General features: G+C 42.5%; 1 protein-coding gene across 2 annotated transcripts; it reads left to right on the forward strand.

Moving 5' to 3' along the window:
• The first annotated feature begins 57 nt into the window (after window positions 1–57).
• ARV1 (ARV1 fatty acid homeostasis modulator) lies at window positions 58–15,816 on the forward strand. Of its 2 annotated transcripts, none has more exons than XM_036069075.2 (6): window positions 58–329; window positions 6,796–6,915; window positions 9,148–9,301; window positions 13,126–13,350; window positions 14,103–14,249; window positions 15,305–15,816. In XM_036069075.2, the coding sequence occupies exons 1-5, from the start codon at window positions 114–116 to the stop codon at window positions 14,243–14,245; spliced, it is 858 nt and encodes a 285-aa protein (XP_035924968.1). In that variant the 5' UTR covers window positions 58–113; the 3' UTR covers window positions 14,246–14,249; window positions 15,305–15,816. The 2 variants fall into 2 exon arrangements, with proteins under 2 accessions (XP_035924968.1, XP_035924969.1); XM_036069076.2 differs by having other exon boundaries at window positions 61–317.
• The last annotated feature ends 821 nt before the right edge of the window (window positions 15,817–16,637 follow it).

Here is a 16,637-nt window from a genome sequence, read left to right on the forward strand (position 1 = left end):
AGGACTGAGACTACGAATCCCAGCAAGCACCGCGAGGGACAGGCTTTCCGGTCTGGTTTCTGACGTCTTCCCCCGCCACTGAATCGGAAGTTCTCGGCTGCAGTTGCGTGGAAATGGGCACCGGTGGGCGGAGTGGGCTACGGCCAGGCAAGGGAAACACAGAAGGGGTGGCCGCGGGCAAGGGGAACACGGATGGGGTTGCAGCAACTCCTACTGCTGCCTCGGCCTCCTGCCAGTACAGGTGCATCGAATGCAACCAAGAGGCCAAGGAGTTGTACCGAGACTATAACCACGGAGTGCTGAAGATAACCATCTGCGTGAGTTGTCAGGTGTGGGGTGTCCTTGGGAAGAAAATGGCGCGTTGGGATTTGGGGACCATGAGAGGCAATGGGATCTGTTTATCAGCTCTTTAGGGCAGTAAAAACCAACGAGTCTCAGGGTCCTCTAGCATAGTGCTCAGTTCGATACTTGACATTCCTGTCCGGGATCAGTGCAGCCGTAAAATTTACATGGTTACCTATAGTGTTAAAGAACTCACCACCCTATAGCGGTTTTCTCGTACCCGTCATGTTTGCTGGTGAGACCTAACGCGGCGAACGGATCCTCGAACGGAGATGGATGTAGACGTTGTGCTGAGAGACTTAAAGATTGGATTATGTTGACATTCGGGTTCACGCCCAAACTCTTTAGTTCTTAGCCGTTCTCCCTTTCGTAGATGAATGTTATCCTTACGGTCCATACCCCGTATTAAATTTTCCTGGAATACTTTATTTCAGGTTTCATCCTTTGTGGTTATTGAATGTGCAGTATGTGTTGTGTGCAGAGCACTAAGCTTGACGTTGGTGATACAAAATCCAAAAATGATGAAGTAAAAATTTTGCTTTCAAGGTGTTCATAGTCTATAGAGAATGATTTAATGTTTCGAAGGTCACAAAATCGGAGGTTCCTTTTGGGGTATTAGCAAAGAACCTGCCACATGATAGGCAGTCAATAGGTTTTTGTCCCATTTCTGTTCTCCTGATGATTTTCTAATAATAATCCTCCTTAGAAAAACATGGTCTGTAGTAATATATAAGGGAGTAGACAAAGTGTGAACGTGTACCTATTTAATCTGTTGTCAACTGACATAATCACTGTTCCTCTCTCAAGTGGTTTCCCTTGGCAAAATGTCAACCCTGGTTAAATCCAACATGTTGTCTGATCTGTCTCCTCATCCTTGCAGCTGTACTTCAACTGAGGAAAAAAACACCTAAATTCATGACCACTAACCTCATGTAGCCCTTGATGCCATCTGGCCATCACATTACATTTCACTAATCCATTCACGTTCCCACTCTGATAAACCATCCTCACAAACCTTCTCTCTTCTTAGGTTTCCCACATATGCTTCCCTGCTTTGATTAAAAAAAGAGAGAGAGAGAGAGAACTTCCACAAGCTTTGCAACCACATAAATCCAGTACTAGCACCCGTTATTCATACGCTCTTTCTTCCCTCCTTTTAGAATGGATGAACTGTCCGTATACCTGTCTAAAACCAGCGTGCACTTATGCCCTAGATCCCATCCATCCTCTTCCATTTACTTAGGGACATCTCTGCAGCAATACTCTTCTGCTCTCCACTGGACCGTCCCCACCAATATATGTACCAGTCTTTCTTTAATTTAAAAACACACACTCTTCACCTCACTTCCTCCTTTAGCTCCTCCTCTTTTTTCCCTTCCCTTTGACAGCAAAGTCCTTTAAGACGTATTTATACTTGCTATCTTTATTTCCTTTCCTACTTTCTCTTGAAACTACTTCAGACCCACTTTCTTCCCACCCACCATTTCACTAGAAACTGTTCTTATGATCACGATCACTGACTTCTACTTTGCTAAATCCAATAGTCCATTCTCAGTGAACTGTCAGCAGCATTTGACCTTATTACTTCCCTCTGGAAACGCTGTGTGCACTTGTCAGGACACCAGACTCTTCTAGTTTTCTCATCTTACTGACTATTCTTCTCAGTCTCATTTCTGGTTCTGCCTCACCTGCCTTGCCTCTTAACCATGGAGTACCCTAAGATCTTGGGCCTCTGTCTACACACTCTCCTTTGAAGAGCTCATTCTGGTTCATGGCTTTAAATTCCATCTAAACTTTGACAATTCCCAAATTTGAACCTCCAGCCTGAACCTCTTCCTTGAATTCCACAGTGTTCGCAAATGTCCAACTACCTACTTGATTTCTCCAGTTGGATTTTTGTAGTTAGGTCAGACTTTCACAGTTAATGGCAACTCGTCCATTTTAATTCCTAAGACCAAAAAACCTTGGAGTCAGCCTTGATTCCTCTTTCTCCCATATTCCTTATTTGTTTGCTTGGCAGATCCTGTTAGCTCTGTCTTCAGATTATGTTTAGAATCCACTGCTTTTCATCACCTCTACAACCATGACCCATGCATGTCTCACCTGGATGATTGTCCTAACTCTTGCCCCTGCACCTCTTCAGCCTCCTTACACGGCCACCAAACTGTGGCTTTTAAAATTAAGTAGATTATATCATTCCTTTTCTCAAACCTTCCATTGTTTTTCCATCTCACTCAAGAGTTAAGGCCAAAATCCTTGCACTGGCTGTAAGGCCTATGTAGTCTCCTGGTACTCGTCCCTTACTCTTCTGCAGCGCCATGGCCTCCTGAATGTTCTTAAACCAGACAAGTTCCTCCCTCAGGGCCTCTGCACTATGCGTGGAATGCTCCTCTGTCAGATGTCTGAAATAGCTAATTCCCTCACGTCTTTCAATTATTGTTATTTTTAACATCTCAGAGAGGCCCAGTCTGACCACCCTATTACAAATCGTGATTCTCCCTCCCGAGTCTGGTATACCTTATCACCTCTCCCTGCTTTATCTTTCCCATAGCACCTATCATCTTTGAATATTCTATACAATTGACTTGTTATTTATTGCCTGTCTCGTCCCACTGGAATATAAGCTACACAAGGAAAGAGTGTCTGTATAATGTATTCATTAATATAGCTGGCTCACCCAGGACAGTGCCTGACACAGAGTAAGTACATGAGAAATATTTGCTGAATGATAGGAACCATTTCTAGATTTTTAGATGCTCATATCCTTGGCCATTCTGGTGGCCTTGTGAGTTATATGGCATCTAAACTTAATGACTTCTGGACTGGCCCAATTAAATGATCTGTCTTCAAGATGACAACCACATAACTGTGAATATAGTCTTTTGTCCAGAGTAAAGCTGTAACTATCTCTGCAGTTTAGTTAGTGATCTTTAATGATATAAATTAATCTTTATTTTTTTTTAATTATTGGCCTTAAACTAACAAAATCCTTTTCCTAAGAGTCAGAGGCTGGCTTCTCTAGAATTGTATTTGGAATATTGGATGGTGGTACAGTACGTTATGGTTCACAGTCATTCCCTGAGGACATAGAGTGTGTAATATCCTCATTTTTATCATGGTAATATATGCATAGTGGAATTATTTAGGAAAAATCATTTAGTTGATGCTAGACTCTGAAAATTAAGTTGTAAAATAATTAATTTTTTAAAGGCTCTCCCAAGTCATGAGAGTAAAAAGTTTTTAGATGTCAGGCTATTTGTTCTGAAAAAAATGGCCAAAGTTTCTATAAGCTGGTAACTCATTCATACTTTGGTCTCTTAGCTGCTGTATTTGGAGTCAGCAGCATACTCAACCTGATCTCCTCCCTGTATTTCTCAGCCTAATCTCCCTTCTTTTCTCTTTGCTCGTCCTATTTTTCCACTGCCATGCCTCCCCACTTGCCCCTCTGGGTTTCCCTAATTTTCCTCCATCTAATGGAAGCATGTCCCTTGCTTTTAGCCACTCCCTCTCCTTCAGCTTTTCACAGTTTATTATAATTATGTTTAAAGATATAGTACTTTTGATATCCTATAGTGCGTGGACTCTTTTATGTGCTCAGATATTTGATAAATTCATCATGGTAACAAAACAAGACTCCTTTGAGATTCTCCTAAATTTTAAGTCTGTTCAGTGCTACAGTATTCAGCTTCCACCCTTAGATGCTGGATGCAAAGATGAATAAGACACTATCGTGCCCTTGAGGAGCTTAAAGTCTAGGGGGTTCCACTTTCAAGATAGGTGTTTGCTGGGTTGCCTGGGTGGCTCAGTCGGTTAAGCGTCTGCCTTCAGCTCAGGTCATGATCTCAGACTCCTCCTTGCTCAGCGGGGAGCTCGCTTCTTCCTCTGCTTGCTTCCTCCCTCTGCTTGGGCATGCTTTCTCTCTCTCTCTGACAAACAAATAAATACAATCTTAAAAAAAAAAGATACATGTTTGCTTATTGTGGAGCTAAAATGAAACAGATTTGAGAATCAGTGGGGAAGGGCAAGGCCCTGGAGATGATGGGGAGGAAGAAGCAAGAATATTCACAAAATATTGGCCAGTTCATATTCTAAAAGAGATGTGATTCACTAGAGAACTGGAGAACATAACAGCAGAAAGTCATTCATATCCATGGTGAGATAGAGGTGGTGGAAGTGTTTGAGTTTCCAGGGTGTGCATCGTCCCCATGCTGTAAGGATTTCCTAGGGGACAACTTTCTCTTTCAGGATATTTGTCTAGTAAGTAGTAAATGGAATGGAACAGTTTTTCCAAAATCAGAAAACATATCTAAATGTAGCCATCTGCCACTAAGATGTTTTACTACATTTGTTTGTTTTGTGTGTGTGTGTGGTTTCCCTCCTTACATTCAAGGTGAAGGAAGCACTCAAAGGAAAAGCAAATAATAGAAGCAGAACAAGGAAAAATTAGGCTGCAGCTGATAGGGAGGGGACCAGCAGACTCTAATGAATTCTCGATGTTTATAAAATACTCAGAGTGCTAGGAAGGGAAGGCATAGCACGTGAAATAGCACATGAGGCCCGAAACTGCACCTTCTATTTGCACTCATGTCACCATGTGTTCATTCCACTAAAGCACTTACAGTAGCAGGCTTATTCGTCTTCCTCTTCTAAACTATAAGGTCCTGGAGGATAGAGACTTTCGTCTCAAAGTAAATATCCAGCACCTTGGAAGTGCCTGGTCCATAGAAATGGCTGAGCAAAGAGAGCTGTTCTAATGAATGTTGTAGCCGCTCCAAACACGTTGGTCAGACGAGTGATTGTGGAGTGCCATGTCCGCAGGTTCTGGTTCAGCCTGCCTCCTTCTAAAAATTGTCCAAATCCTGGCGTAGACTTACAAGGTCTGAAGATGGGTTTTAGGGAACTTTTAAAGGACAGAGACAAGACCCTTGACCAGCCAGTAGTTTCATTTTACAATGAAGTAGCATCTCTGGTGCTGCAGTGGTTTGTAGGGAGGAAGTGTTTTCCACACGGGTAGCACAGGGAAGGTGTCTAGGAAACAGCTCTTTGTCATGAACGTAGGATTTCTGAATCTGCGGCTTCTGTTTAGACCCTGGCTTATTCTTTGCCCAGCTGAAAAACTGCAAAATTATTGACCTCTTATGTCTCAGTTTTATTAGGTGGATTTAAATTTCAAGTAATAGCACATCTCTCTTCATTGGTTCCCTTGATGACTCAAAACCATACCCATTTCTTGTAAATGACATGAATGAAGTGGAGAAACTCTAAGTTGGAAGTGATTTTTTTCATTCCATTTGGAGTGCAGGGTTAATGCTTGTCTGCGCACTTCATTTTCTTCCCTAGGGCTTTGATGTAATTAAAAGGCCATCCCAGCATGTTTGCGTATCCATCACTTCTGGTTCCATTTTATCTTCTCAAAATTTCAAAATGTTCGAATTGTAGCCATTAGAATAGTAGCCTTGATTCAACTTTGTAACTAAAACTCTTTCAAATGTCACATTTCTGATGAGCTTGTTCTTATACACCTGTGTTTTATATGTTCTAATGGTGTTGGGATTTGGTAACATTGTAATCACATGTGTCCAAAAAAAGGGCAATTTCATAGGAGTCACGGAGAGCCTTGCTTCAGGTAACCTAGAACCAAGCTAACCAACCCACTTCCTTACATACAGCTCAGGATCTTCCAGTGTCTTCACTGTCACAGAGAAAGACCATTTTCTTTCCACAGTCTCGATGTTATCGGATGAAAAAAAAAAACAAGTTTCTCTTAGTATCTGCCACCCCTGGATTGTTGACCCTGTGCCACACTCTACCTGCTTTTAGCTCTCAGAAACTTTGGGTGCGGGGGTTACTCCTCTGAACCCCTTTCTCCAAATCACGTTTCAAAAAACCACAAAGTTGGTGGCCGTCTAGCCAACAGGGAACAATTTCTCAATAAAAGTACGTTATAAATTTATTTATTTATCTTATAACTCCTACAAATTGAAAGTAGAATTTTCTGGGATACTTTTCTGCCTCATATCAGTCTTTAAATCAAATGTCTTTTTAGCTTCTTACATATGAGATTAAAAGATTACTATCTCTCTGTTAAAAGGATTTAAGTTCCCTGGTTAGCTTTCTGTAAAAGACCAACCCTAAAGGACCTCGTTGGCAACCCTGTCAGGACCCCTCTAACTCTTGAGAGCTTTTTCTATATCTTCACTTAATAAACTTCTATCGCTTTACTTAAAAAAAAAAAAAAAAGATTACTATCTCTCACCTAGACGATTATAGTCATTTCTGAAACCATGGCTTCTATAGGTGAACATTTTGTGTCTGAAGAAAAGTTAATTTAAATAAATGCTAAGATGTCCTTATTGCCGTACAAGTCCAAAATAGATTCTGCTAGTTTGAAATCCTTTAAGATTTCAGAATGTTTAAATTTGCTTGTTCTAACATTATCTCACATTATTTCAGAAATCCTGCCAGAAACCTGTAGACAAATATATCGAGTATGATCCTGTTATCATCTTGATTAATGCTATTTTATGCAAAGCCCAGGCCTACAGACATATTCTTTTCAATACTAAAATAAATGTAAGTTGTAATAATTTTTTTACTTTCTAATTTTACTTGATGATGCTTTTGCACTTTTAAAGAACAATAATTTTGACCAGAATTAAAGAACATTATTTTTAAAAGAAATTCGAGGGGCGCCTGGGTGGCTCAGTTGGTTGGGTGTCTGCCTTCAGCTCAGGTCGTGATCCTGAGGTCCTGGGATCAAGCCCCTCATCGGGCTCCCTGCTCAGTGAGGGGCCTGCTTCTCCCTCTCCCTCTGCTGCTCCCCTTGCTTGTGCTTTCTCTCGCTCGCTCTCCGGCTCTCTGTCAAATCAATAACTAAAATCTTTAAAGAAGAGAAGAAAAGAAAAAGAAATTCTAACGAGGATGGGTCTTTTATCTCAAGAATGTAAAAAAAAAAAAAAAAAGAATGTAAGTTTCTAGAAATAACAATCATTAATAAACAAGGTTCACAATGTTCAGGGAGTATTTAAGAATATGGTCACTGGGAGGAAACTGACAAGCCATAATCTGGATTGCCTTTTAGTAGGTTACCTTTTAAAAAAGACATCGATTATTTCTAACAATAAAATTAAATATATCCAGGTAGGGAGAGAATTACACCTAGAAGAAGTAAGCAAACGTTAAAAGAGAAATATTTTCTTTTTTTTTTTTTTTTTTTAAAGATTTTATTTATTTATTTGACAGCGAGAGAGACAGCGAGAGAGGGAACACAAGCAGGGGGAGTGGGAGAGGGAGAAGCAGGCTTCCCCCCCGAGCAGGGAGCCAGATGCGGGGCTCGATCCCAGGACCCTGGGATCACGACCTGAGCCGAAGGCAGACGCTTAACGACTGAGCCACCCAGGCGCCCCAAAAGAGAAATATTTTCAAACAATTTATTGCATTTTATATTCTACTGAGGGAATCCCTCCCCTCCACCCCCCAAGTTAAATAACCAGGGCAGTTTTTAAATTGCTAGAGCGTTGATTCCAAAACTTTGGAACACAATGGAATCACATGGGTGAGAGGGAGGGGATGGCAGTTAATCCTTCCAAGCAAGGCCTCACCCAGAATCAATTAAATCAGAATCTTTGGGGATGGGTTCAGGCATCAGTGTTTCTTAAAACTCCCCAGGTAATTCCAGAGTGGAGCCTATTAGAAGAAGCTCAGAAGCCCACACTGATACCTATTCCTGGACTACATTGTATTTGCACACTTTCTTTGACATAGAAAGGCCAACCCATAGAGTAATGTATTTTTTTTATTTTTTAATTTTTAAAGATTTCATTTATCTATTTGAGAGAGAGAGAGAGAGAGAGCACACATGCTGGGGGTGGGAGCTGAGCGCAGAGCCTGCCTAATGCAGGGCTCAGATCCCATGACCCTGAAATCATGACCTGAGCCCAAACCAAGAGTCCAACACCCAACTGATTGAGCCATCCAGGAGCCCCAGTAGAGTAATGTATTTTAAAAAGTCAAATCTTGGGGCTCCTGGGTGGCTCAGTTGGTTAAGTGTCTGACTCTTGATCTCAGCTCAGGTCTTGATCTCAGGGTTGTGGGTTCAAGCCCCATGTTGAGCTCCATGCTGGGCATGGATCCTACTTAAAAATAAAAAAATAAAAAGCCGATTTTTGTTGCCTGGTATTGTCTTTTTTGCCAAAATTTCAGACTCTTTAAAATTGCAGGGGATTTTCTACCTTTTAATTGCTGTCTTCAATATATGAATTTATACTCATCAGGCATAGGGCCATTTTTTTAAAATATGTTCAGACTAATAGTTTCCTATGAAGTATGATGGAATCTTCAGGTTAAATCTATTCTCATGGCTGCTTCCACCTATCCATGAGTCACATAAATTCTGTGCCTGATTCTGTTCTGATTCAGGACAGATGCCGAAAATGTAGTGAAGGGTGAACTACTGTTTAAAGCAGTGTTTCTTAACTAGGGGTATACATCAGAATCCTCCTTCCCACCAGAACTGTTTCAAAATTACATGTCTAGGATTACTTCCAAAGATCCTGGATCAGGATTGGGGCCTAGACATTTGCAGTCTGAAAAATCGCCCCTGTGATTCTGATGGATGTTGCTGACAAAGAACCACTGGTTTACAGACAACACAATGACACACTTAACTTGGCAGTTCTGAATTTGAAAATCTATGAAATGGGAGGCTCTTCAAAACCACAGATACTTAGCTATGTCTGTGCCTATTTGGTATTATGTATAATTGTTTCTTTACCCAATGAATGGCATTGTCTTTTTGACTCCCAGATGCATGGAAAACTCTGCATATTTTGTTTGCTTTGTGAAGCATACCTGAGATGGTGGCAGCTTCAAGATTCAAACCAGAACACTGATCCTAACGACTTCATCAGATATGCCAAAGAATGGGATTTCTATAGAATGTTCGCAGTTGCCTCTCTAGGTAGGAAGAAGCCGTGCTTTCTATTCTTAGTGAACTAGTAACCACTATTCTGAATAAAAGTGAGGTGGCTGGTCTTAATCATTGCTAAGAGGAGGAGGTTAATACAGGACTTGAGACTAAATGTTCAGCTGTGTCACCAACCTGCTAGGTGAGTTTGTCTAAATCAGCTGCTTTTTTATTTGTTGCCACACATATGTTATGGAAATGGTTATATTTAGCAGATTAGAGAGTTTCATAAAATTATCTTGAGGCATAATATTGTGTTTTTGTTTTTGTTTTATTTATTTATTTGACAGAGAGAGACACAGCAAGAGAGGGAACACAAGCAGGGGGAGTGGGAGAGGGAGAAGCAGACTCCCCGCCGAGCAGGGAGCCCGACGCGGGGCTCAGTCCCAGGACCCCGGGACCACGACCTAAGCCAAAGGCAGACGCCCAACGACTGAGCCACCCAGGCGCCCCGAGGCATAATATTGTTGATAAAATTCCTCAAGTTAACTTCTCAATTGTCCAATTTAAAGATTACCTAGGTCCCATCTTTATTGAAACAGTTTGATAATTGCCAGACATTATCCAATGTATTATGCTAATTGCATTGAACTAATGCAATCTGTTTACTAGGGAATACTTCTTATTTATCAGACTGCATACAGGGAAAGTGGCTACTGCCCCAAAATTCCTTCAGTTCCAGAATTGCTTTTCTTGAGAATTTGAATTTTTGACGTAGGTCAGAATTGTATTAATTTCTGTGACTATTTTCTTATTTACTGTCTTCCATGCTTCTCTGCTTCTAAACTCTTTGATTATAAAGAAATATTATTATAATAATATCAAGTCTCCAGTTCACTGCAGTGTTGGATTTCTGGACTATGTTGTCTTTTGTCCCATTTTCTTCTCAGTCTGCCCTCACTCCCTTGGTCCCCTTATGCAGGTCTGAGGTTCTAAAATGTTTATGCTGGGGTGCCTGGCTGGCTTAGTTGGTAGAGCAAGTGACTGTAGATCTCGGAGTTATGAGTTCCAGCCCCATGTTGGGTGTAGAGATTACTTAAAAATAAAATCTTTTAAAAAATAAATAGGGGCACCTGGGTGGCTCAGTCGTTAAGCGTCTGCCTTTGGCTCAGGTCATGATCCCGGGGTCCTGGGATCAAGTCCCGCATCGGGCTCCCTGCTCAGCGGGAAGCCTGCTTCTCCCTCTCCCACTCCCCCTGCTTGTGTTCCCTCTCTCGCTGTGTCTCTCTCTGTCAAATACATAAATAAAATCTTTAAAAATAAATAAATTTATATGCAAAGAATTCCCAAACCTACATAATAATATAAAAAACATCCTTGAAGGGGCGCCTGGGTGGCTCAGTCAGTTAAGCAACTGCCTTCGGCTCAGGTCATGATCCCAGGTCCTGGGATCGAGTTCCGCGTCAGGCTCCTTGCTCAGCAGCGGAGTCTGCTTCTCCCTCCCTCCCCCTGCTCATGCTATCTCTCTTGCTCACTCTCTCTCTTTCAAATAAATAAATAAAAATCTTAAAAAAAAAAAAAAATCCTTGAAAACACTGCCTAAGCCAAGAATGAGAACCTGATATAAATTTAAGCTTTAAAGCAAAGGCTTTTAAAATTTCTAAGGGTAAACTCTTTTATGTCCATAATTTTTAATACGAAAAATAAACCAGGCTTATTTCCAAAGTTTGGAATTACTGTAGCACCTACTCTATAGCAGATATTTTGACACTCAGTCAGAAATCTTTTTCTACTGTTACTTAACTTTTTTATCCAGTATTAGGTGATGAACCCCTAAAATAGCTTATAGAAAATGTGTTACATAAATACAGCATTTTATAATTTAAACATTGCTTTTGGGGCTCCTGGGTGGCTCAGTTGGTTAAGCAACTGCCTTCGGCTCAGGTCATGATCCTGGAGTCCTGGGATCAAGTCCCACATTGGGCTCCCTGCTTGGCAGGGAGTCTGCTTCTCCCTCTGACCCTCCCCCCTCTCATGCTCTTTCTCTCTCTCTCTCTCTCTCTTATTCTCTCCCTCAAATAAATAAATAAATAAAATCTTTTAAAAAAATAAACACTGCTTTTACAGTTTTATGAACTTAATGCTCACAACCATCCTCTTTGGTAGGTAGGTTGGCGTTCTCCCCTATGTATGGCTGGGGAAGCATAGAAGTGCTTGGAAGGCAGGTGATTTCCCCAAAGTCCTACAGCCGGTTAATGTCAGCACAGAGACAGGTGGCTCTCTGGGCTCCCCGTGCGGTGTCTCTCCATACAGCACTCTGTAGGCAGGTAGCTGGTCCTGCTGAGCCCATCTGATCCACGAACGCCTCGGGAGTAGAGGCTCCAAGGGCTGGTGCAGGTGCATAAATCTCTCGAGTTCGGAGTTAGAAAGATGTGGAGGTTAACTGGTCCGCCCCTCCGTCCAGCACAAGAAATCCTTCTCTCAGTTCTGCAAGGTGGTCTAGCTTTGTTTGAATATCTCCAGTGACAGGAGACAACCCACTATTGTTAGATCATTCTTGTCGTTAAGGAGTTCTTTGTTGCTGTTATTAAAATTATTTTTGTCCAAATCCCAGGCTATAAGATCTGCCTATTTGAGCAGATCCTTGCAGTTGACAAGTCCTCGAGTTACTTTGCAGGGAGATGGGGTGTTTCCCCTGAGGGATATATCAAATGTCATGTAGGTCAGCCATCCAAAATTATTTTTACTGATTCTAAATCACCTGTGTTTGGAATCTTTTTAATTTGGCTCTATTTGGTTATACAACATTTTAGGAAAAATACAGTTGTCTCTCCTATAATTTGATATATGTGTTCCAGGAAAAATCTGATTCTGCAGAAACCTGAATAACACAGCTTATGAGGAAAAATAAAATTAGGGACAGACCCCTCAAAACATACGCAGCTGGGTAATCAGAGGACTAACAATCTTAATAAACATAATATCGCAGTTGAAAAAAATGTTAAATTCCTAGTTAATGGGAACAGAACAGACTGTGCTCTGTCCTGTGGACCCAGTGGAACTGTGGCTTCTTCTGGTCTGGACTCAGTCTATGAGTACTTTCCGGAAGGATAAGGAATAGCACTCAGAAAGTTTGTTGAAATGAGTAAGGGAAGTTTTTTTTTTTTTTAAAGATTTTTTAGTTTTTATTAGAAAGAGAGAGTACAAGCAGGGGAAGCGGCAGGCAGAGGGAGAGGGAGAAGCAGACTCCCCACTGAGCAGGGAGCCTGATGTGGGGCTCGATCCCAGGACACTGGGATCATGACCTGAGCCGAAGGCAGACGCTTAACCATCTGAGCCACCCAGGCGCCCCAGTAAGGGAAGTTTTAAAATTAGGTAACAGTATTCAAAATTTGTAGATAATAGGCAATAAATAGTGGGAGACTGAACAAAGAAAACATCTTCGCGTGTAATTTTTAGGGTGGGTCCCAGCTTTCAGACTTAAAAATTTCCTCCGTGCTCCTGTTTTATTCTTTCTGTGGAGATCTGGAACACTGAAGTTGTTTAAACAGAACCTTCCTTCCTAGAAAGAACTTCCGAGAGCTGATGATTACAGTTCTCACGGACTTACTTTTAGTTTAGTGGGCCATGAAATACTTCATGAAAGAATTGCCGAAATATGCTTCTGCAATCACACCAGCAGGATTTGACACAAAATGCAGGGGCTTATTTATTTAAAAAAAGGGGGGGGGAGGGGGATAAAGAAAATTTGATCTTGATGAAGCAGTTCTAATGAAGTCAGCTGATAAGTTGTATTTTGGAATTGTGGTTTCTTTGTTTTTAGAGAGAGATGGTTTGGATAGAGACATCCATATTTCTGTTTTCCATTCTCTCCTTAGAACAAACTGCCTTTTTTATTGGCATTTTTACTTTCCTGTGGGTAGAACGACCGATGACAGCGAAAAAAAAACCCAACTTCATTTTGCTGCTGAAAGCATTATTATTATCTAGCTATGGAAAACTCTTGCTGATTCCAGCTGTCATTTGGGAGCATGACTACACACCCCTGTGCCTCCGACTCATTAAAGTATTTGTCCTTACATCAAATTTTCAGGCGATTAGAGGTATGCTTATCTTTTATTCTGTCTTCTCAGCCTCCAACCCACATACAAGCTTAAAGCCTTATTTCTCCAACTCCGTCTTATAAACCCTGTTAAACACGGGAATTCTCCATAGAATAATAACAGCGCCTGACATTTCTCTAGTGCCTTATACATAGCACATAGTCTGTATTTGCTCAAATTAACGACATAGTAGTTTTTAGTTTTCGGAATGCTTTCATGTGCATTATCTCAGTCCTGGGAGGTTGGTAGGGCAGTCCTGATTACCCCCACTTTGTGCATGACCTGCCCAGATGTACACGGCCCGGCACTTGTCAAGCCAGGAAGCACAGTTCCTGCTATACCAACAAAGGGATGAGCAGCCCTGTGGGTCTTCATTTTTCCCATCCATTGTGAGAAGGGTTATTTTAAATGAGCCTCCTAGCTGATACTTTTTATCGAAATGCTTATCATCTTGTAAACTGTAAAACTGAGAAAGCTCCATTTTTTTTTTATTTTCTCCTTCCATATTCATGGAAATCTGTGTCTTGATTTCAGGAGGAGAAGCTTAGTGTTTTTGTTATAAGCACATGCTGTGTTTCTCTTCAGAGATGAAAACGTGGGAGAAGGTAGCAGCCCAGATGAATAAGAACGAATAGAGATTCTCTAAAAAACAGCTTTACAGAACAATTCCATTCATAATGCCACAGAATTTACATACCAATATCACCCTAATTCAACTCTTAAGAACTTATGAGTTGCCTTTTCCTTTTCAGTGACCCTGAACATCAACCGAAAGCTCTCCTTTCTGGCCATCTTGAGTGGTTTACTGATGGAAAGCACCATGGTCTACTTCTTCCAGAGGATGGAATGGGATGTGGGAAGTGATTGTGCCATCTATAAATCCCAAGACTTTTGAAGAGGTACAGAAGCCTCTCAGTGTCCACACATTCGGACAGGCATCCTCCTCAAACAAGACAAACGCCATCATAAAATAAGGAGGTGCCCTTCCATGACCCCTCCCCACCAGCCCCTGATTGCCCCTGGGTCACTCTGTCCCCCCCGAGGACTGTAGTGTGCATCTCAGGGTCCTTGTCACCCTCAGGGACATCCACATCTGTGTTCTGTTGCTTCTAGAGGCTCTGTTCTCCACTTCTCTAATAGCTGCACCCCACACCCCTCATACGGAGACCTCAGGCTCTGAAATCTGCTCTCTCCCCTCCACCATCCCTGCTCTGGGCTGCCTTTGCACCTCCAGTCCCTTGACCCCCACTTCTGGCCTACCTCGCCTCTCTTTTTACCGTATCTGCAAATGTAGGCAGCTGCCGATTCATCGCCATTAGTCCCTTGAAACTGTCTGCTTCTTGCCCTCCTGCCAGATGTGCCTTCTTAGAGCCGTTTGGGTGAGTCTCCGTCTGTGTTCCCTGAGTCCAGTGCTGCGTGTGCACAGAGCCTCGGCTGGCCCTCAGTGTTGCTCCTCTGCCTTCGTGGTCACCTCCAGGGAACCTCCCATCCCATGGATCTGGAACCTTCCCCACGCTCATTCCTCCCAGGTCTGCCCTCACTTTGCTGAGAGTCAGGCCCATTACAGAGTCCTTGAACTTCCTTCCTTCTTCAATCCAGAACTGCTTTGGTCGCCTGTCTTCTTTCCTCCTTCCCTCCCTCCTGGCCCAGACTTGTGCCCCTCTTCCTATCTGTAAGTGTCCTCCCCCACTCTGGTCACAGTCAGACTCCTGGCCCGCAGACTGTGGCGGCTGTAGGGTCGGGGAGCAGCCTCGGAGGCTGGGTTGTGGGGTGCAGGTGACGAAGGCACAGAAGCAGCAGGGAAACAGCCCAGCTCCGAACCTTCTCCACCTCTGCTCACTCATCAGTCCTGTGGCCTCAGTCTCCCCTCATGCTGGGTCAGTGCTCCTCCCTTCCAGGTCCCATCACATTCAGCGGAATGTGCCACTCTCAATACTCCTTTTATTATCCACAGTTGGATTCTTTATCATCTGTGGCATGACCAACTACGTCCGAAAAAGAGAAGACATAAAATACAAGCTCCTCATGTGTGTTGAGCAAAATGAAGCAAAGATTTGGATACACTTCCTGAAAAAAAAAAGCGATGGTTACGGCATCGGAAACCGCCCAAACTATCACGCGCCATCCCTCCCCCGCATATAAGAGACCGCCAAACCATATATAGATACACACAGACAGATGCAGAAACACAGATGCAAGGGCGCTGCTGTAGGCAGTGAGGTCCATCACAGGCAAAGACTCGGGCAACGCAGACCCCTTCAGGTAAGCACTGAACTGAAGGAGGAACGTGGATGCACGGCTCGCACATAATAAAAGATCTGTGTTTCTTTCCTTTGACATGTTTATATCTCTTCAAATGTTAAGTTATTGGTTCTAAATAATATATTTAAAATCATATTTCGTGTTCCTACAACAACAGAAACATTGTTCTCTTAATAAAGTCAAAATAAACTGAGCTTTTGTAAATTTTTTGTAAATTTCCGTTATTTTCCCCTGTAACTAACTTACTCTTTAGAAATGGCTGATCCAAAAATAACTAACTAAAACCAGTGAAGTGTACGCTTGACAAGGGTGAATTCTATCACAGTAAAGCCGATGCTAGATAAATGGATAAGATAGCACCTCCGCCTTTTCTCTCTCCCGGTTTCATTTACTTGTTCTTTTTTAGTCATCATTTACTTATTCATGCAGCAGGAATTACTGAGCACCTACTGTGTGTGTCAGACAGCATGGACACAGTGGTGAGCAGCCCTCTTAAAGTTTATGGAGCATTGGGGCACCTGGGTGGCTCAGTCAGTTGGGCATCCGACTCTTGATTTCGGCTCAGGTCATGATCTCAGGGTCATGATATCAAGCCCCACATCGGGCTCTGTGCTGGGCACGGAGCCTGCTTAAGATTCTCTCTCTCCCTCTCCCTCTGCCCCTTCCCCCCACGCTTGCTCTCTCCTCTCTCTCTCCCCTACCTAAAATAAATCTTTAAACAAAAGTTTACAGAGCAGTGATAGATTTGGAAACATGAGAAGGTGATGACAGTACAGGGTGATAAGTACCGTGAAGGGGTAACATGGGGATCTAGGGAGATGCAGAGTAGGAACACCTGTTCCCCTCTTAGAAGTCCAGAAGGTCCTCCGACAGGAGGGGGGAGAGGAAAGGAACTTTCCAGTATCCCCGGAGGGAGAATAACTACGCATGCCAAGTCTTAGAGGGCAGAGAGTGTCACGTGTGTGTGCAGGGAACTGAATATCCCGCACAACTAGGTGGAGTGTGGGCACTGGGAGTTTTAAAAA

Source organism: Halichoerus grypus, chromosome 7 (genome assembly GCF_964656455.1).
Source record: "Halichoerus grypus chromosome 7, mHalGry1.hap1.1, whole genome shotgun sequence".
Classification (NCBI taxonomy): domain Eukaryota; kingdom Metazoa; phylum Chordata; class Mammalia; order Carnivora; family Phocidae; genus Halichoerus; species Halichoerus grypus.

Excerpts from the sequence above, each read along its gene's own strand:
- ARV1 (XM_036069075.2), top strand. The coding sequence starts at position 114 with ATGGGCACCGGTGGGCGGAGTGGGCTACGGCCAGGCAAGGGAAACACA. Across the intron at positions 330-6,795 it reads CCATCTGCGTGAGTTGTCAG|AAATCCTGCCAGAAACCTGT; the intron begins GTGTGGGGTGTC and ends ACATTATTTCAG. Across the intron at positions 13,351-14,102 it reads AAATTTTCAGGCGATTAGAG|TGACCCTGAACATCAACCGA; the intron begins GTATGCTTATCT and ends TTTCCTTTTCAG.